Below are 22194 nucleotides of genomic sequence, written 5' to 3' on the forward strand. Positions count from 1 at the left end.
TACCGCCGTGCCGAAGCTTTTCGTCATTTCCGACGGCTACGTTACAACCACGTGCTTATTTCTGCGACGCCGTGATAGAGTGTCATTTTGAACGAAAATCGAGCTCGCAATGTGGAAATTTGTGAATACGAATTGGTCGATTGTGTGACTTTCAAGTGCCAAGGGTAAGTTAAGACGCCCGAATAAGGGGAGTTTGTGTATTCAGAGTTTGAGGTTTGAAGACGTTGAGGAGATGTTAAAGCTAGAAAATTCCAGGAGTTTGAAAAAAAGATATTCTCTATTTGGAGAAAATATTTTCAGAAATTAGTGTTTTTCTATGCAGAATGTTTTAAGAGACTTGTTCGTCCAATCCGTATATTTTGTCAAATCTTTTATACTATTTTTATGATATCTTTAATCTTTTATGATATTTTCAGATCTGTTTATTAAAGGAAGCAAAATTTATAATAAGAGAAACGAAAGAGTGAATGTTTTATGGAAAAGAAATTATTTTTCAAAAAATAGCGCTAATAGTTCTAGGTAAATTTTTTTGAAAAATTTCGATTGTTTTTTAAAATTAAAATCGATTCTAATTTGTTTATATTCACGAACTGAGTGAATTTTATATACTATCAAAAGGCGAAAATATAAATCTTATATTCCATACATAATTTCTTAATCTTCGCGAAACTATATTTCATTTAGAAAAATGCAGAAGGTTTAAAAGAATCGAGTATGAGGAGCAATAGTTTCATACGCTGGGGTGCGCGAGAACCGTGTCAAATCAATTTCGTTCGCCACATCAGACACGCTCGATTTACCAGAAATATGTAGTCTGCACCGAAGATGAATTTAATCGTGTGAAGTGTAACTGCGAAACTCGCCGAATTATCACAAAGTCGAATGCTTCTCCCCATCGATATTAACACGTGTCTCACGGAGCACGAACCAAATTCCTTCGTAATTACATGTCCTGGAAATAATTTCCTTGCCACAGAACAAGTATACGATCCCTAGAAACTAAAACCTCTGGGAATGTAATATACATTTTCGTTCACAAAATCGTCAAATATGTGTACGAAAAATTAAACAAAATTCTGTTGATACCAAATGTTAAATAACACTGTTATTTCTTGGTAATATTAAATCCGGTCGTACTTATTTTACACAATACACAACAGGTAATAGGATTATATTAAATACTAAAACCAAATATTTAGAAACAACTTATGTTTTAATATTATATATTGGAACGTAACATCTACTTCGGATCATGTAAACCCAAAAGGAACAATAGAGTGGGAAAACTAAAAAAAAAGAAAAAGCTAGATGTACGTTGCTGAAGAATGTGAGGTACACATTTAAATATTTTTAAATAACCGGTGTAATTACCGAATTTGCAGATAAGTAACGTTTAAAAAAGTCGGGAGCCACAATATTTACGGAGTTTAATCGTCATTGTAACCATATACAATTTACAATAGGTGTTTCGTACATTTTGGCGATGCTTTAAAGTATACCAATTAATATTATGTCGAGTGCAACAATATCGAAACTTCAAGCAGGAGTGTTAGTTATTACCAACATTTAATCAGTGCGGTTGTCCGATTATGACATTTTTAAACCTATTTATCTGTAAATTCGGCAACTATTACTTAAAAATATCTGTACTCATATTTTTTAGTGAAACACATACATCCTGCTTTTCTATTTTTTCAGTTTTACGTAATGGGGTAACATTTCTAAAATAGGGTAAACATTTCTAAAATATTTGTTCAATCCTTTTCGACTCTATAATAAAAAAATTGGGCACGTCCCCTTCTTGAATTTAGCGATCTAGATACATGCACTTTTTTTACAATTTGTATCTGCCGCCATTTCGTTTTTTTTCAGTATTCTATATAGCGTACAAGACTACTCTGACGGACGCGAATCGATTGAGAGCTATTAAGTCAAAATCGATTAAGTTAGGGGCACAAACAAACATACATACATACGTACATTAAGGCCAAACACGATACCTTTCTCCCAGCGTAGTCTAACAAAAATATCTGCATTCCCCCATTTACAACTCCTCGAACCATTAAACCAGAATCCTTTTCAATAAATAAAATTTCCGATAAAATAGTCTTCGTCAATCTTTAGTCTTTCGCCTATCCAATCTCAAACAGGAAAAAAGGTTTCGTCGGCGAAAATCGGCCAAAAGCGACAGTAGAATTGCACGAGGGGAAAAAGAGAAAGGGGGAGGGCCGGCACTCGAAACTCGTACGAACACACAAACCAGGCAGTCGCGGATAAATCGTCTGGTGGAAGAACGCGAATTATACAACGGCTTTCTATAGCTGCGTGAACCAGGCTGTTCTGTATTTGATTGCAGGGCTTGTTTGCGAGGATTACGTTCCGCGAGCCGTTGTTCGTCGGCGGCCCCGGAAATACAACCGGCCTCGAGCGACTTCCGGTGAGGACCGGATTTAAGGGTTGCGTCCGGCATCTGGAAGCCAATGAACACCGCTATCGTTTCCCCCTCGCGCCGCAGGGAGACGCGGCGAATGGTTTCGACGTTGGTGAGTACAACTTACTAATTAAACGGACCTTCTATTATACTTTCTTCGAGTAACAACCTGTTCTTTCATACGCACCTGCTCTTCGAATCTGCAAATATTCGTGTCCGAGATTAGCTTCGCGGCGAATATTTTTCGGATGTTTTCGAGCAGCCAGCTAGAAATGTTTCGCGCTCGATTTTAAGAAGAGAAACAAAATTTATTTTATTATGTCGCTATCGTATAATATGTTTGATATTGTAGTAAGTTTGAATTTTTAAATTGAATATCGCTCGATGCCTGTAGTAATTAAATGTGAAAGACAAATTTTAAAATCAAGGTTTTCGTTGAAGCGAATATTAACTGCAAAAGTTTCAATTGTTTTAGCTAATGAACGATTGTATAATGTAGCAGAGATGCTCTAGAATTTTCTCAGGGCTTTTAAAAAGCTGAAACGATTAAAAAATATGGATTTTAGCCAAATTTGTCTACAGCAGATTTACAATTTAATCTAATTTATTCCATTCACTGTACAAGTTTCCAATATTTAACTTAATATTAGCTAATATTAGTTAGTTAACTTTAATTTTGGTGATTTTATTTAAATATTATTAATATGATACAATAGAAACATCTATTAGTATCCCAGAATTTCTTCAGCTTTTTTGAAAGTATAAGAAAATTAACAAATTAGCTTTGGACCAAATTTGTGTAGTATCGTGGACGAAAGGTCTAAGAGATATCGGGCAAACTACAAACAATTTCGCGAGAAAACCTAAGTGCCGACAGGCGCATCGTCGGTGTATCGTCGGCCTTTCAATCAGTTAGTTACGCGGAAAATGCCTGCGTGATCCTGGCCACGAGCGGTTGCGGAACACGTGCGTGGTGGGGCTAAGAGAAAAGACAAAGGAATGCTAAGGGAGAAAGACGAATTAACAGTCAGTGTGAATCAAGAAGTCAGAGAGTGGGAATTGCGTTGTCCGCAATCCGCGTGAGAGAGAGCGTTGGAACCGTGGTAACGAGAGTTGCAAATTAACTATTTAGTTGTCTTAATTATAGTGCGTTATTGTATTTAGTTCGCGTTAAACAACCATCGTTTCCTGTTTAACCAACACCTGTTTAATCCATTTTAAATAAACTAATTGTAGTAAGTTCTTACATTTGTTTAAAGTCTGTTTATCTCTAAAGTCTCTTTCACTGTAAAAAAGAACATAAAATCGTTACTAAAACGTAATACTAAACTTCTCCGAGTATCTGCTCCCTGAAGGATCAATTTTTCACAGTCCAATCCTTCCACGCGCGCGTATACGACTTCTAACACGCAAAGCAGTCGATCAGAACGAAGTGTCGATTAAAGTTGCTGCGTTTTCTTATCTGAAACCACGGAGGTCGAGACCATTCTATCGGCTGTCAAATCTCCATTGGACCTGTTCGAAGGAAATACGTGTAATCTCTTGAAGCGTATCTCTCGAAAGATAGCTTTTAACAGCGATTCTGGATTTCTGTACGAACGATATACGTACTATCGCTTCGTCGTGCACGTCTCTATTCTCGGACAGAATACAGAAAGCATCAAAGGATCAAATTCCCTGAGAATCGGTACATTTTTTGGTGCTCGACTGTCCACTAGTAGTTGAGGTCCTTCGTGAATTCTAAAACATGCGGCTTCACCGGAAAACGGATCAAAGAGAGGTTTCCTTGGATGATATCAAAGCAAATCGTTTGGACGTTTCGCGAGCACTTGCTGGTAAAATATTTCCTTGTACCTTCGGGAAAGGGAGCCATTTTGACCTTTTGTTTTCGTACATTTTGAGAGCATCAGTTGGGAATTGCTGCCTCGTAGGTGGTTTTATACTGGAAATTTCTATCATAACGACCTTTCTCCTTGCTTTCCTTTTGGAAGAATTTACGTTTTGGTTGGTACGTATGAAATGTAGCTTTTTTCAAAAGTAAAACTTGAAATTAAATTTTGTAAAATTTGTATCAGCTAAAGGAAGAATTACCGAAATCGTTGAAGAATTGTTATGGTTTCTTTTAGATTAATTTATACTTTAAAAATCAAAGGATAACTAGTTTAATTGAAACGATTCATCAAAATGCTCAACATAAATTTTAGGATCAATTCTGTTGATATAAAAGAACAAAAATTTCTTTTTACATTTCCAAACAATATTCCATATATATTTTCCGTTTCTCAGAAGAAAATTCATATCTATAGTTCGATGTTTTTTATGAAATCTTACATGGTTAATATTATCTATTGATTGCTTTCTTTTTGAGAAATAAATCAGGAAAATTGTTCGATCAATTTAATACATAGAATAAAATATACGATCTGGTATCGATAAATCCAAGCGAAATAACGATATAAGTGCTACAATGTGAAACTACTTTAACGGATTAACTTGTGGTGATTCGTAATTCCAAGCGAACAATAATCGCGACGATAAAACAATGCGGCCCATAATTAGGCGTACTGAAGCTACATTTTGTTTGGCTGTAGGAAGCCGCACGATATCGGCTGCTCGAATTAGCTCCTATGTCGGCGAACATACAACAGGTGTCACATGAATTTAGTTAGAAAATCCTCCAACGTTCCCTGTATACGATCTCCCGATTTGCCAGGAAATATCTTCTTCCCGTTGTTCCAGTTTTTCCTCTGTACTTAATGAAATATCGGTACTAATTGAATTTCAAAAACTACGAAATATATTTTGATAAATCATAATTTATTCTCGAAAAGGAAATATGACGATATTCGAGTTCCAGCAATCTATTGATTAACCACGCTTAATTAATTCTAATCCTATACGAGTAATCTGGAATAGCGAAACTCAGTGTAATCTCGAGCCTAACTGACTTAACGTTAACGGATGAATGTGACAAATGACGAATTCTGAAGTAATCAAATTTCACAGTCTCGAAATTAACTAAATCCCCTAAGATATTGAATTATAGTATTGAATTCTATATTGAATTGTATATTGAATTTGTAGATAAAAATCCAATACTTGGTATCGAGTTCTTCCATTCTGGAATTAACTGTATCAATATTCGATATCTCTAATCCTATATACATATATTGTACATAACTATACGTTGCCGAAATGATTTTGTTATTTTCCATGCGAATATCCAAAATCACTATAATCCTCCATTATCGTACTTTACACATTTTTCTCTTCTCACGGATTATGGATTAACGTAAAACGAACATCGTACTTTCGATTTCGAGGAGGCTAAAAAATACAAGGTTGCCCGGAAACGCTAGAATCACCGAACGTACGAACGACCAAATTCTTTCGTCCTTTTATAGCCATTAGATAACGCAACACCAGCGACCGTTACGTCGGCTGAGAATTCGTTAAACGAAATTCTGCACGGTATCTCCCGTGTGCATTTACGGTGTCGGCTAATTAGTTAATGATCAAAGCCAAGACAAGAGAGCGTACGATGACGTCATGTTGTGAATCGAGGGCTAGCGTTAATTATCAAGTGTTGATCAATTATCCCTGTGATCGTTTCGCGTGGTATCGAGATATCTTCGACAACGAATGGCTTGTCATCACGCCACCGTTTTTATTACATGTGAAATTAACCTACGCTACGAGGGTCCATCATCGCGGGAGAGTAATTAGGTGATAATTATATTACGCTCGTCAGAGATAGCGATTCCTTGATTTTCGTTACATTGTAAAATTTGTTTATTTCACTTTGTACGTAGTTGATATAATTTAGTTAGAATATTTAGTATATTCAGTAAACAAATTTTGCAGCAAAAGTAATTTTCTAGCGAATTAGTAAATAAATAAATTTGGTATAATATCTATCGATGTGGTATATAATATTTTGTAGAATTTAATTATAACGTTATTGATAAACGAGTCATTTGAAACGATTCTATCTTTTATTATCATCATCCCTAAGTTACAGATTTTTACGGAAGGGTCAAATTTATCATTGGTCGAAAAATTGCTACGAATCGTCTGTTAATCAGTATGTAATAAGAACGTGACGAAAATAACGTTACTACAAATAGACCAAATATATATACACTTATAACATTTACGGAATGTATATTTTAAAATGAATCAAATTGGATAATGAAAGAAGATTAATCAAGACAGGAGTTTCTTCTTTTAGCTGTTAACTTTATTTCGACTCTATTTCTAGAGAAACGGGGTTGCTTAATCTTTCAGCAGTTCAATACGATTATAGATAGTTGGGTTATATCCTATTGAGTATGTCTTAAAATATACTGTATGAAAAGACAATTTGAATCGTAATCAATTTTTCATAGCGTTTATCGTTGCTTCAAATTCGCACAGAGATTCAAAATCCCTTGCATCGTGCTACGCTTTCTCAACCTCTCAATACAACATTAAACCTTGAATAAGAATTACAACGTAGTATTAATAAAATCATTATAACGTAATAAAGCTATTACATATCAAAATTCAGATACGAAAATAAAAATTATTCATTGTTTTCTATGCAAATTTAAATCCAAGATCATAGTATGAATACGATACAGAATTCCTCAAACAAGAAATTTCACAAAAACGAAGGTAAAACGATCTTCACAAACGACATTTCAATTAAACTAGAAAAATCGAGTTCTCGGAGGGAAGTTTATAAAAATTTCAAAGAGACTCGTCGCCAAAGGAATGATAAAATTGTAAAATACAAGAAGCGTAATACAGACTCGTGAAAGGAGCGTTCGATAAAGCAAAAGTTTTCGTGGAATAAACTCGTTTCGAGAGCAGTTAGTCGAATTACCCTGTTCGTCCGATATATGTATGAGCGAAATATAATTCGAACAGAGAAATGGCGGTAGTAAAAGAAAAGCAGAGGAAACGTGACTGGTGCGAATTATGCTATAATGGATGAGTTAGACGATTTTTAGCAGGAACCTGTTCGAAGGCGAAGAATCGTGATTGTTCGAACCAGGGCAATAGAAATCGCGCAAATCGAAGTTTCTCAATTTACCAGACGCTATTCGCCATACTATTTTTTTTCTTTCTCGACGTGTTCCTTTTTCTCGCGTTTATCCTCGAGGAAACGAAATTTCCTTTGCATTAGTAAGTATAGACGAATGAAGTGGACTTGAGGAGTTCGGAGCGTAGACGCGATACGTTATCGATGGGAGTGGCTGAAACACGCGTGAAATTTTAAACAGATGGAAGCGGCAGAAGTTTTGCTCCCCTGCTCTGCAACCGGCTTCGATTTATTCGCTCGAATAAAACACTTGAGAAACGGATCAGCGCGAGAAAACACGCTTTGTCTGTTGTGTACACTATGTTGTTTTGCGTCGTTTGTAATTCGAGAAGTGCTAATTGGTCGTAATTTGGAAAAAATTAAGTCGACGTAATATGTTGATGTGGAGTGCGTGCGAAAATAAAAATTACAATTAAAAAAATAAAAATTAGTGAAACGTACTAGATAAAATTTATCTTTTGAAGGAACTTCAGATATTTTTTAGTAACATCAGTAGATATTTTTAGTAACAAAAATCTAGGAATTTACAATTAGTAAACTGGGTAAATGTATAACAACTCTAATTTTTATAGATACTGGTAAAAAAGTGAAACTTGAATAAAAGTATGTTTTATTTCTTAGATACTGTGACGTGTATTTTATCTTTTATATTTGATACATTTTTGTGTTTATACTCATTCATATCTAATCTTGCGTATATTTAAATTTAGTATAAACGTATAAATATTTAATAAATATTCATTAATTTATAATTAGATTAACGAAAACCTAATCATCTTTGAAGATCGCAATACGTTGTAATTTTTTCCGATTTTAATACAGAAAGAATTTTCTGCATCTAATAAGTATAAATGAGAAAATAAAATTCAAAGAAGGTGATTCTTTAACAAAAGATTTTTCATCGTTGATACTTTGATAAAATGGAATCTGAAAAATTTGTGCAAAAGATAAATTAATATAGGCGAGATACTTATTCGGAGAATTTCGCCCCAATCGTCGTACCGTTGGATATTCATCTAGCAACTCGGCTCCGTTCCCTCGACAAAGGAACTTTCCTTCCACCTACAATTTTTCGAATGTATACCTTTTATTATTTCCATCCATATCGCGTCATTGATCTCGAAACACCAAGTTTGAGAAGATTCTTCGAACAATTTCTCTTTTCCCTTTTTCTTCTGGCATGCTTCGGGAAATTCCACGACTGTGAAAGTTCTGAGACGTTATTAAGTAAAGTTATACCAGAAAGATAAAAGATTCGCCGGGGAAAGAAGAATAACTCAAATCTTCCTAGATATCTGATTAGATGACTGAATGGGAAGAACTGCCGTGTCTATATGGTATCTACTTTGCATGAGAGATAATAAGAAAAGGGATAAATGACTGGAATGTAGGAAGAAAATAGGTATTTCATAATAAAACTCAGAAACTTTCTTGCAACCTGTCTCGATCTCTTTTTTTCCTAGATATGAATCTTTACTCTTTTCGTGTCGCTATTTATATACTGAGAATACATTTACAATTTAAATGCTAATGCTTCTAAGTCAGTTTATTCGTTAATAAAATACAATAAAATGAAGTAGATAATTTAAAACAACAAAATTTTATCTCCAATCAATTGTTTAATATATTTAAACTATAAGTGTACAATAAGAAATTTTTATAACAAAAATTATAAAAATAAATTGCATAAGAATGTACTCATACACACAGTTTATTAACAATCGCATATTAAAAATAAATAATCAAAGATATACTACCGCATAAGGAATTGGTGCGATATAGTCAGATACATGGTACATGGAGCTTATGTACCTTATCAAAGAGTAGTGAATTGACTTGAGTGTGAAGATACCACGGAGCACTTGAGGATAACCGGTCGTTATTCCATGTTAAAAATCACTTGCCAGAGCTTCACGGAAGCAGTGAGTAGTCACACTGGCACTTTTCACGAGGGTTCGAATCCATTTCTACGTCTTCGATTTTTACCGAACATCAAAGAGTCGAAGATGGTTCAACGACTTCAAAGTAACGTTATCAACTGCCTCTCAACATAGTGTCTGCCGTGGACGACGTCCTTCACCCTACGTTACCTAAAATGATCTGTCGAAAGTGGTTACTTGTCCCAAAATTGATTCTGACGACTATTACTTGACTACCGTGAGCTTTTTTTCTGGAAACGTATTCGTTTCAACTATTCCTGTGGGCGATAATATCCTTCACAGAAGACAATGATAGGAAATGTACTGTTAGCTGTACGAATCTCCGAAACATTTCTAAGGAAGAAAAATACTTAAAGGAATAAAGATTACAACAATAAAAGAGTATACATAGAAGAAGGAAAAATTGCGATACTAAAAAAAGGGCAGTTATAAGAGTTTGATACAACAAAATAGATCTTCGAAAAGAGACTGCGAGAAACAAACAGAAAACACAGTATGAAGATTCGAAAAAATAGAATCATAGGAAGGAACAAATATAGGATAGCTAAAAAAGAGGTACACTAATGAAGTAAATAAAGATCACCAAAAACAGAAGATTACCAAAACAAGGAAAGAATTCTCTACAAAAGACGTGAGAACGGTTTCAGGTACAGAGATATCGGAAGCGATGTACAACATATAAGACCACGAAAAAGGAAGTGTGTCTGAAAATACAATATAGAATTTACAGTACTCTGAAAGATATTATAGTAAACAAAGAAAGACCATTAAATCCTAGAATATTTTATCCTTCTAAAAAAACTCGAGAGTACTAGAAGTCTAGTTATGTTATATCTAACATTAATTTGATACAAAATTATACGCGAACTCTCCAAACATCAATACCATAGATTATAATATACCTACATATATACTTACTGACAGAAGTTAAGAGACATTACGATCGCTTGGAAATTACTATATACAGGGTGGTTGGTAACTAGAGGTACAAGCGGAAAGGGGGTGATTCTACGCGAAAAAAGAAGTCGAAAATATAGAATAAACATTTTTTTTTAATTTTTTTTTTTAATTTTTCCATCGAGACAACGATCTACAGTGAGATCCGTTATAACGTTATAAATTCAAAGTCGATTTTCTCGAAAACAAAGCCTTAAACGAAAAATTTTTATTCTATATTTTTGTAATTTTATGCATTAACTCTCCTTTATTTGTAAATGATTGAGCTCCCAATGGACGTTTAACGTGATCTCATAAATGTTCAATTCGGTTCAAGTCAGAAGATTGACTTGGTCGCTTAATCATATTAACATTTTGTTCCAGAAGAAACGTCTTAATTAATTCAGTGGGACGTTCCGGGTCACTATCGCGTCAAAATGACCACTGTGGCATTTTCTCGTTTCTCTGGCAACATGCGAGATAGTAGAATACTAATCGAATCCATCCATAGTTTCTATCATTTGTATTAGCGTATCAGAATCATTACGTGAGAAACAATCCCACGCTATTACGTTATCACCGTCAAATTTCACTGTTCGTTTTAGATATCTAACATTAAAATTGATTGCATGTTCATGTATGGACTATTACCTCTTTGTGGTATTTTTAATTCCAAACAATGTATCTGAGAAGATAGAAAATATACAGTAATTTTCAAGCGATTATGTTTCTTGACTTTTGTTTTGTCAGTAAATGTATATATATATCGGAAGAAAAAAGAACATAGCACTAGAATGAAATCCACTACCGTTATCGATAGTCAGGAATAACCGTGCATTCGAACTTGAAACCAGCAACTTCGAACCAGCGAACTTGAGAGAGGAAACTCGTCGCGGAAGTTGCTAGTTCCCGTTATTAAGCGGAATCGCGGAGACAAAAGGAGTTTTCAAGGGACGAGGAAAAAGTAATCCGGAGAAGCTGTTGGAGAATTTTCGATCGATCCCAATTTAACCAGGTTCACGTGGATGCTGCTACGTGTGTAACTGAATCAGGTGAACAACCGAACCGAAAGTGTCTTTCCAATGGCGTCTCCAACACGGCAAGCCTTGCATTCGTTCATATTGATCGCCGTCTTAAGGAGGAACGAATCGAAGAAATAGCTATTCAACACAGGGAACGTTACTTTAAGACCAGAAACTTAACTTTAATTTCTAGGAAATCAAGTTATTTCGAAAGTAATCGTTTCCACGTCGTTGCGTCCGCTTCAACTTCTCGAATACCCGGAAACGAATCGAATATGTACCGACTTTTCTCAGAAAGCTTCGACCTTTTAACTTGCAGATTACACGGCGACTTCGAAATTTTTAGCTTTGAAAACGATCGTTTCTGTTGAATATCGTAATTTCGATATCGATTACGCTGGCCCTTTGGAACGCTTATACCTTCCACGGTTCCACTCTTTTGTTATCTTGTGTATTTATTTCTTTGATCTCCACGTAGTCAAATCTGTTTTTAGACGGAACTTTATTCCGCTGTATTGGATGTAAACGTTGGAAGAATAATTTCAGGAAAATTTAATATATATGTCGGAGATGAAAGGAAAGCCGAAGCCTTTCCTTGGAAATTTTGGGAACATCCTCTAGTACCTTAGCCTAGATTTTATTATAGTTGTAATTGCTTAAGATTTGTAATAAGCGAGATTGGGTTCGAGGTGACAATCGGCCGCTGAACTCGATGCTTCCAACGAGTGTGCCTAGCAACGGCGTTTGGAACCTTCTCGATGCTTCCAAACGGGTATAGAAAACAAAATGCAATCGTACAGGGAGAAAAATCTCCACGAGGCTGGCATTCTTGCGATTGCCTTGGAGAGTGATACATCGAGCATTTTCGACGATCGCATTTGCGTCTAAGTTAGTTTCGCTTAGTAAGGAGTTATCCCGGTGACCGTGGATTCGTTTGAACTCAAACATTGCTAATAGTATTATTTAATTTAATTATTCGTAGATCGTATTATTCATTAGGCTTAGTGTTTGTTAGACTTATTATTAGTTGTACTTATTATTTGTTAAGCTTAGTGATAGACCTGTATATACGTGTAAATAAAATCTCGGCTTTGTGAAACGATGGCTAGTCCACATGAAGAGTCGTCGCGCGCCCAAAATCCGAATCGTGATCCGACATATAAATATGATATGTAGAATAGGATCAGAGATTCAAAATATACGGATTATATAAAATACGTATAAGATATCAGGATGTCGCGCTATTTAGAGGAGAAAAGAGCAGCGAGGAGTCAAACCATTGTAACTAGAGCGAGGTGTGGAACCGTGGAAAAGAGGAACAGGTGGACGGAACAGGAAAGAATACGTTAAATCTGTGAAAGAAATATTAAGACGTTAGAACGTTTGGTAGAAGACTGCATAGAAGCAGAAGGAATAAACACAAGTCTGGAAAAGATTCCAAGGGATAAAAGATTAGAGCAGGTGGTGGAACGGTTAAGAAATGATAAAAAGAATAAGAGAGGAAAAAGATAAGGGACGAAATGGCGGAAGAAATACCAAAGATTAAAATGTGCAATAAGCAGACAGTTAGTACGACTGGCGAAAGTAATAGTTTCAGGATAGGAAGAACGTCCAGCGTAGACTCTTAATATGTGGTATCTAGGTTAAGGATAGCATAAAAATAAAACATGGAAGGACGAGTGAGAAGATCGGATGAGAAAGTACGTGATTAGAAAAATTGCAACGAAGTCGAATTTCTTGGCCACGAAGGCAAAACGAAATGGACTATATTGCTATTATTATTTTGTATGTATATAATTGTATTATGCGTTAATTGTATCGTAATTGTATTGTAATATTCGTAATATATATTTGCAATTTTGTACGTAATCAATATACATTGTATATATGTATACAGCTTTTACAAACAATAAATGATATTTGGTATGTTATAATTATGGTACAGTTAGAAGTTAGGTTCCATATGGATCTATTAAAGAGAAGTCTGCTACAGATTGTATTTTTTAATCTTGAAAGAATTTTAGAGAATTTTATACGATCATCATTTATAAGATTCGCCAAATTATTTTTACCTCAGTGTGAAATACTCTTAGAACTTCCCACAATTTATTCGCTGTCTACTTATTCATTGCTAAATTACGTCATGCGAATTTAGGAAACCGAAATGCAACAAACCCAACGCGATTGAAATCCTGCCACGAGCGCGCAGAACATCATCAATATTTCCTCGTTTCGTCGATCGAAAAATCGACAAGCGTAGCATCGATTTTTCAAGAGTCCTCGAGTTTAGTCCCGGCCGCAACCCGGCTCCCAGATAAAACAAAAAAAAAAAAAAAAGAAGGGAAAAAAGACGGGAAAGAAAGCCCCTCTTTCATTCGTCTGAAATTTCCGATAGAGTCGACGAACGAGCGCGGCGGAAGATAATTTCGCAGACATCTCACCAGTTTCCGTTTCCTACCGTCGTCAGAATAGATAGAAAACGAGATAGAACGAGATCGAACGATCGGCAGAAAAGGATAGTAGCAAAGGAGTATTTTCGTCAAATATTTACACCGGCGATACTATCGACGCGTACACGCGAAAAGCCAAAAGATTGAACTGGCCGATATTTTCCGACCACGTAATATACAGACAGAGCCTCGCTATTCACGTCGATTTTATCGAAGATTTCTTGCGCTGCATACGCGATTCCGCAGTCGTATTCATCGTCGTTGACGTACTCGATCCATTGATCCGTTTGATTTATTGTCGTTGCAGAGGAGTGCACGGCGGACAGATGCAGCAAGGTGCCCTGTTCCCATGGCGGTAAGTGCCTGACTACTGGAGGCGACACAGCTGTATGTCTCTGCCCCCTCGGATACACCGGCGATCTTTGCGAGACCAGGGTGGATCTTCAGGTAAATTTCCTCGGAGTACATACTGTACGAGAACTATAGGAAAAGAACATATGTCATATTTCTTATTTTCTACAGGCAATCAATTTCGAAACTCGGTATGTCGTCGATCGATATCACGTTATCACAATTGTCTTTTTATTTGATTTTGAAATTACACATGTGTCTCTTTCATCCTATTCTAAGATATTAAAATATCGTTTGTCTTAGTAATTATAACTGTAACTTCTAGGAAACATAATTCATTTCTCAAGTATTTTTAAAAGCTTGGCATTTTTTAATTTAACAGGCTGTTTCCATTATCAGTTATATTATATTAATATTCTTCTTTATTCGTTTAATAGTAAAACGATATTGAAATCAGAAAACCGATAATAATGTACTTGTCACGTTTTTCAACTGCGGTCTTCGTATATGTATATTGATTTGCTGATTTTGAATTACATAGGTAAAAATGTATTCGATGGAAGAGTTCTCTAGCTATCTAATTAAAAAATAATTAGAAGACGGCTACTATTATAAATCGCTCTGTTATACTAATCAAGCGAATTGGTATATAATATATATAGGAATGATCATTCGTAGAAATGTAAGTTATGAAAAAATGTCAAGTATTTGAAATATATCCATTGATTTTATGTTATATTAAGTATTGTTGAGATTGCTGCATAAAGATATGCGACTTTAGCAAACTTCATACGAAGTAATCAGTATTGAGATAAAACTCAAAATTGGTTTACAACAAATAAACACATTAAAATTCTACTTATAGAAAGGACACAGATCAATAGTCACGTACAATGACACGAAAATTCTCAATCTAAAACGTTCGTACACATTCGATTATTGTGGACTATCATTTTTAATGTCAGAACGTCTCGGAAACCGATAACAAAACTCAAATTTGTCGAAAGTATATTCCTAGAAAAACGTTAAAGTGTATTCTTAGAGATACATCAGGACACAGAAAGATGATTAAATCCGACTTAACGTAACACGGATTTGAGGAAAAGAATGTTGTTATATAAGATTTTTACGTAGAATATAGGAAAGTTTATTTTGTACCTTATCCTACAGATTATTATTCAAAATGAATAGAATCATTTTCATTGCTCGCTTCAAGTACATATCTGTGCATGTACATATACAGGGTGGTTGGTAACTGGTGGTATAAGCGGAAAGAGGGTGATTCTACGCGAAAAAAGAAGTCGAAAATATAGAATAAAAATTTTTCGTTTGAGACTTTGTTTTCGAGAAAATCGACTTTGAATTTTCGCTCGTTACGCGTGCGGTACGTTATAACGGATCTCACTGTAGATCGTTGTCTCGATGAAAAAATTAAAAAAAAAATTAAAAAAAATTTTTATTCTATATTTTCGACTTCTTTTTTCGCGTAGAATCACCCCCTTTCCGCTTGTACCACCAGTTACCAATCACCCTGTATATATATATATATATCGTAAACTGTTTATTCTTCACGTTTCATATTTTTGTTATATTTTTTTAATAAAATATTTATGGTCTTTTTGTTACATGATACCTCAGTGTTATTTTTAGCTATTATTTTAGAGCATACCAGTAAATTTTAAGTGAAAATCCGCGGAAATATACAAGTGTATCATGACATAAATTTCGCTTCATAAATAAAGAGCTTAGTAAAAAAATAGCAAGTGAATTTTTCCTTGAAAAAAAAGTAATAAAAACAAGAGATAAAAACAAGAGAATAATAAAAACAATATATAAAATACTTACTGAGAAGGAAGATGATAATTCTCAAAGGTAATTTCCAAGACAGTTCTGAAGATAGTTTTCGAGGTTGAAATTTCAATTTCGGAGAATCTACAGGAAACGTTTCTACCAGAGTTTATCTTTATCCCCAATTCTCTCTCTGGTTCTAAAAATCTTACTTATTTTTATTTCACACAATTTTCTTCCGAGACCGTAATAATAAATTTAGCTTCGTTTAATTTCAAAATTTCCAAAATCAGAATTCAGAAATTATTTGATCGTATTAACTTCCACCCTTCAAGAGCGTCTAATACGGTGTCGGGAGTTATCAAACGCGGAAGGTGTAATAGTACCATTGGCTGAAATTACAATGTCGTAAATTTCAATGGAAACTTGTTTTCGCGAATCGATCTCGAATGTCGAAGCCACGAACGATTAACTATTATGACTGCCATGATTTGAAATACGCCCGAAACGCTCGAACGATTAATTAAATCTTGACCAAGCTCCAATTTCCCCGTAAACTTTACGTTTAATCCTTTATCGTGGTGCGAACCTGTGGTCGCAGATTGCGCGTGCTTTTGAAGTCGCCGCCGATAACATTTTCGCGAAAAAATTCTATTGAACCTGCGCGGAGTTAAAGAGGAAACGATCGAGAGGGTGAGTTTGAATTTCGAGTGTTTGCTGATTCTGATTCATCCTGGTTGTTTAGCGGGGAATCTGAATGGTATTGGTAGTTGTGGCGGTAGATTTATAGAGGGGAAATGAGATAAAATTGCGAGAGCAGAAATCATGTTCTTTTTTAGGTTTCGTATTAAAAATATTTATTAAAGAAACTCGTTCTCTGGCAGAAATACTCTGTATTTTTAATCATTCGGTTTGATAGTTTGTATTTGATATTAACACTTTGCTTTTCTCATGATATTTTTCATAAACGTGGCTGGACATTGTTTATTACCTTATTACTCTACTTGCACTGAAACAGCATTGAAACTGTATATTATACATGACTTATACTCGACAATCTAGCCTTTTACAAATTAGAATCGAAATTAAAGTTCAAGAATTGAATTTCTTCTTGTACAAATATAGACTGCCTCCGTTATAGTTTGCCTTAATGCCATCTTTTTAATCCGTATTCATAGAAATATAAATTTACATAAATGTCCATAACCCACGCATCACGCGCTTCGAAAACGCAATATCTCGAACAAAAAGCGAATTAATCACTCGATACTCACCTCCTCGTCTCAATTCATTACTCTCGCGAGATCATTCGGTAATTGGTGCAACGTTATTATATACAGATTGTATCAACCAGATCGCATACGAACAATAGAAAAGAAGATCAAAAAGAGAAGACAAAAAGATATTCAATAAAGCAGACGCGACAAAACATCGGAGAAGGAGAATCAATTTTCCCCGTGCATACCTAGTGTCAGTGAAACTGCTCGAGTAGCCCGGAAGTAATATCGACTGACAAGCCGATAGTAATTTTATCAGATGCAGCTCCACGCGTTCACGAGACTCGCTTTAATGCTTCCGCCACTGTTATAATCGATACATGGTGTGTATATATATATAATAGGCTCGCGTATAATCCTTTGTATGTTTTGTGCGTGCAGACGAAGTGGCATCTGCGGACGAAAGAACAAATATATAATATAATACTTGGTGATGAGATCTGGAACTCTTCGAATCTGTGTATATGTATCTGACAAAAAATTCGAATCGCTTTGAACGCATGATTTAAAAGTAAAAACTGTCAAATATCTATCAAGACAGTTTTGAAAGTCTTGAGAATTTAGATAGGTTTTAAAAACTGGACGAGTAGACTGGGGATTTTTCTGTGTTTAAGGAAAATTTGAAGATGTGAAAATGCACAGAATGCAGGTGATATACAATAATATATTAAAAATATCCAAAGAACGGTACTCTTTTTTAATATTCAATAGGGAAACATTATTTTTATTGAAATTCCTATTTCGTAATCTTATTCGTAGAAACATGAATTTGCGTAAATATCTAGCGTCTACGATGACGAGTATTCGATATTTTCCAAGCATTTTGATCTACTTTGTCCAAACGATACGATTGACATAAATTGATTGTGGGCTTTTATGCATTTTTATATTGTTATGAAATGGAATTTAAATAGAAATTTGTTTCATCTGCCAAATATTGTAATAAATACTCTGTTTTCGATATTTTGATGCGTCAACTTTGTATCTTTCAATTTCGCAAAAACGCATAAAAATCCGTAGTCTGCGCATAAAATATTAAACAAAATATGGAAAGTTTAAATTATCATAAATACGAGACTCAAGGTTTTCCAAGACTTTCAAGAGTCTTAACTAATCGCCACGAATTTATCGCCACGTACCACGACACAAATTCGAAGAGGATTGAAATGTTTCAGGTCCCATCGCTAATTGTACTCGACGCTCGTTTCAACTTTACACCATCAAATCGATGACCGTGTAGAATAGGAAGAAAATGAAAAAGAGACAACAGGAAGGAGAAGAAAAATTTGCTATGGAAAATTTCGATCTCACGAAACACGAAAAAGGTCCTCAAAAAACACGTCACTGGTTAATTCGATACAAAATATCCCGAGTTCAGTCGCGTTTTAATCCGCTCGAAAAATGCTTCGATGCACAGCATTCCGCGCAGGATGTAATTAAGCGTGTTGCTTTGCACGCGATTTAACATCGTCGGCGATATCAACGCAATTTCCACGGTCTCTTTAAACGTTCTTTCGTTTTACATAATCGTTCCTCGTATTTTACATGATTCCACTGGCTGGACGAGTTTCTCATTGCTTGTGCTGGAAAACGTATTCTATAGGGATTGAACGCTCTTCAATTATCTCGGAGAAATATTTTCAGCTGCTTGTTTTTTATTTTTCATGACGGCAGTTTATTTTTATGATTGTTCCAATGTATGTAAGATAGTATAAGTGCGTAGTGGGAAATATAGAATTTATCTTGTCTATCTCGATGTTTAAACAGAACTCGTTTAAACTGAACAAGAAATTTGCGATATTATTTAATTCAAGCGCTTGAATCAATTCAATCGATGATTAACTGCACGATTTATAATTTTTAGCCACGCTCACTGCACAAACATCCACAGTCTAGTGATGCACGACTAATTTTACTTCAACTCTGGTTCATTCGAAATTCAAGATAGTTAAGTGGATAGCAAACGGTTAATTTATAATGGAAGCAAAAGTGATCTGTAATATTGAAAGTTGTAGAAGAAATGTGGGAACAGGAAGAAAAGCGATGGAAATGAACTGATTATGAGAACAGACGCTTGGTTTATTTGACTCATTCGGTTATACCATTTTTAAAAGATTAAGTTGGTGCTGATTTAGATCTGTAAAATCGTTCGTTGTTTGTTTTTTCATCTCTTCTCTTCTTCGTTGTTCAATTCTAACTTTTCTCGAGAATATAAGAGAATACGCTTTTCATTCTGCTTCGCTTTATCTGGCATCTTATTTCGGAAGTATTTTCTTAAAAGCCTCGATTTTTTATTCCGCTTATTTTATTCCGCAGTTTTCCACTGTTTCACTCGTAGTAACCATCATAAATCATAAAAATTCCGCTTACGCTTATCGTCACCTTTATGCTCATTTTTAACAAGCGTAGCTTTTTCAGTTAAGAAAGATAAGGAAGCTTCCGGCTCTGACAATGTTGTTACTTGGATCGTAGAAACGCAGAAAAGACCAGATGATGTAGATATGTCACTTTTCAAAGCAGTTAAAAATTTCGGCAGGAGAAAACCGGAAATAAAGAGTCATTCGAACTGTTCAGAAACCACATTGATCAACACCATAAGTTAAAAAGCAGAAAAAAGTAATGATGTTGCAAATATTATTTTTTAAATTTATCTTAGAATTCACTATTCTCTACAATATCTTCTTGCAACGAATAAACTTATGAAGGTTATTCATTTTCTCATTTTGTCATTCAATTATTCATTTCTTCACAATTGAACAGTGTGATCGTATTACTTACGTAATGAAATTAAGCTATTGACAAAAAGTAGATTTAATCAGCTTTCTGAAAAGCTCGTTTATCGATCAACAAAACAAGCAAAATTAAGCTCGAGAAAGAATTCATCATCTCGGTACCGCTCTCGATGCCAATCATACAGTAGCTACAAAAAATACTTACTTGCACATTAATGTATTTTATTATAGCTATATCATATATATAATTTATAGTTAATATGTAAATTACATACTAATTAGGTCCAAGTACATCGAATCTCGTATTATCTTCCATTTCGTAATAGTAGTGCTTTCATATCAAGCGAAACTGATGATACTAATGAAAATGAATTGTAAATGATAATGAAAAACTGTAAAAACCGATAAGACGCCTCATTGAAAAATAAGTGTATGAGCAAATTTTTTTCCAGCCACTTTATATACAGGGCGAATTTTTCTTTTCGCCAGCTCCTCCTTCCCCGAGGAACGTAAATTTCATGAAGCACGTTACATCGCCGCTCTCGTGTTCCCTGGTCTCGTTATAGCAGCGTTCACTGAGGCCACTGTACACTGTACATTTCTTCGAGCTCGTGTAACAAAACGCGAGCAGCAGCGCCGATGGGATTTACGCGGAGATATAACGGGCGGGCAACTGCGTTTAATTTACTGGCTGTACACGGTCAGAGCATCTTCCTGTTCGGTAACTACGTCATTTCGAAAATTGACGCGGGTGAAGATAACGGGAGAAGTAACGGGGCCCGGACCGCCGGGAAATAACGTCGTTGTCAGAAGACTTCGAAACACGGTAGAAGACGTTAGAAAACCGGCGACCTAGCACCCTCGATTTTTCGCGTTCGCCGATGAAACATCGCCGCGATTTACACGTTGCTTTTCTCTTGCCTGTCGGTCCTGCGTGAGAAAGCGATAGCGCTTAATATCTCGCGTGGCTGAGCGATGTTCCTGAATGTCACTTCAACACGGAAGTGACTTTTTCAGGAAGGTGTTTGATAGGTCTTTTGGGGCTTCTTGCGGAGATCGTAATGACTCGAGGAAGTTTAGAGAGTTCACGGAATATTTATGGCAAACATGTATTTAGTAAAAATTAATATATATGGCGTGAATAGCTATCACAAATATATAATAAGCGTCAAAAGATGGTTCCACCGAATATCGAGACTTATTAAATGTAACAGACAATCGACTAAGCCTTTAAATACTTTGATGATCTCTGAAATATATACATATTTGTATCAAATATATTGCAACTTCTATATACATTTTCACACTTGTCTCAAACATTATCGACATAATTATAATAACTTCTGATTGCGGTTGTAATAAAATTTTGAAATATTTCATATAACACACATAATATATCCGTAAAAGGTTTCTACAACTGCTCAAATACTTTCACGAACCGCTACATCTGCCATGTTTCTTATCTCGCCTGTTTTCTCAACGTTCTCGCTATCCATTATCTTCATGCCTACGTCGCACATTAACAAATTAGAACACTGAAACGCGGTTTAAATCTAATAAACGTGGAACGAAAGCGTCACGAGGTCATGTTCCTGACCATTCACCCCCCTTTCTCGTTCATTTACCACAAGATCAACGATTCTGTCTGTTACAAGAAAGGATCAGATTCCTGGGGAAGGATGTCCGAGTAAAAAGAGGGCCGAGAGTCCGTGGAATAACCGTTTCGAATGAATTGTCTGGGCGCAGGTACCGTCATTCAACGGCTCCTCTTATCTGCGTTACCCGGGATTGGCCGACACGTCTCTATCCTGGCTGGAATTGGCTGTCACGTTGAAACCGACTGCCGCAGACGGAGTTATACTTTACAATGGCCACCACAGCGATGCCACTGGCGACTTCATCGCGCTGTACTTGTCGTCGGGGCATGTTCAGTTTACCTTTGACCTGGGAACAGGACCAGCCAGTTTGAGGTGAGTCGATTCTTCCATTCACGAACGACGAAATCGTCATCCGACACAAGTGTACGTTATAATGGAACTTCGTTTACGTGGAGTTCCTTTAATCGAATGGCATTTTAGATGCAGCAGTATAAGATGGAAATGTACGAAAATTTAGTCAGTATGAAATTTTAGTAAATTAATTGAACTCCTGTGTCGATTAAATCTATTTACGTGAACGCGA

At 35.5% G+C, this 22194-nt stretch overlaps 1 protein-coding gene across 3 annotated transcripts in view; it reads left to right on the plus strand.

The window, feature by feature from the left end:
• LOC117208630 (pikachurin-like) overlaps positions 1-22194 on the plus strand; it is a 264459-nt gene that overhangs the window by 226475 nt on the left and 15790 nt on the right. For all 3 annotated transcript variants that reach the window (XM_033449890.1, XM_033449888.1, XM_033449891.1), the window contains exons 8-10: positions 2357-2543; positions 14173-14312; positions 21760-21983. In XM_033449890.1, the coding sequence (XP_033305781.1) occupies positions 2357-2543; positions 14173-14312; positions 21760-21983 (551 nt within the window). The remainder of the gene's footprint in view (positions 1-2356; positions 2544-14172; positions 14313-21759; positions 21984-22194) is intronic.

The sequence above is a fragment of the Bombus bifarius genome, unplaced genomic scaffold (assembly GCF_011952205.1).
Source record: "Bombus bifarius isolate JDL3187 unplaced genomic scaffold, Bbif_JDL3187 scf7180000008148, whole genome shotgun sequence".
In the NCBI taxonomy this organism is placed as follows: Eukaryota; Metazoa; Arthropoda; class Insecta; order Hymenoptera; family Apidae; genus Bombus; species Bombus bifarius.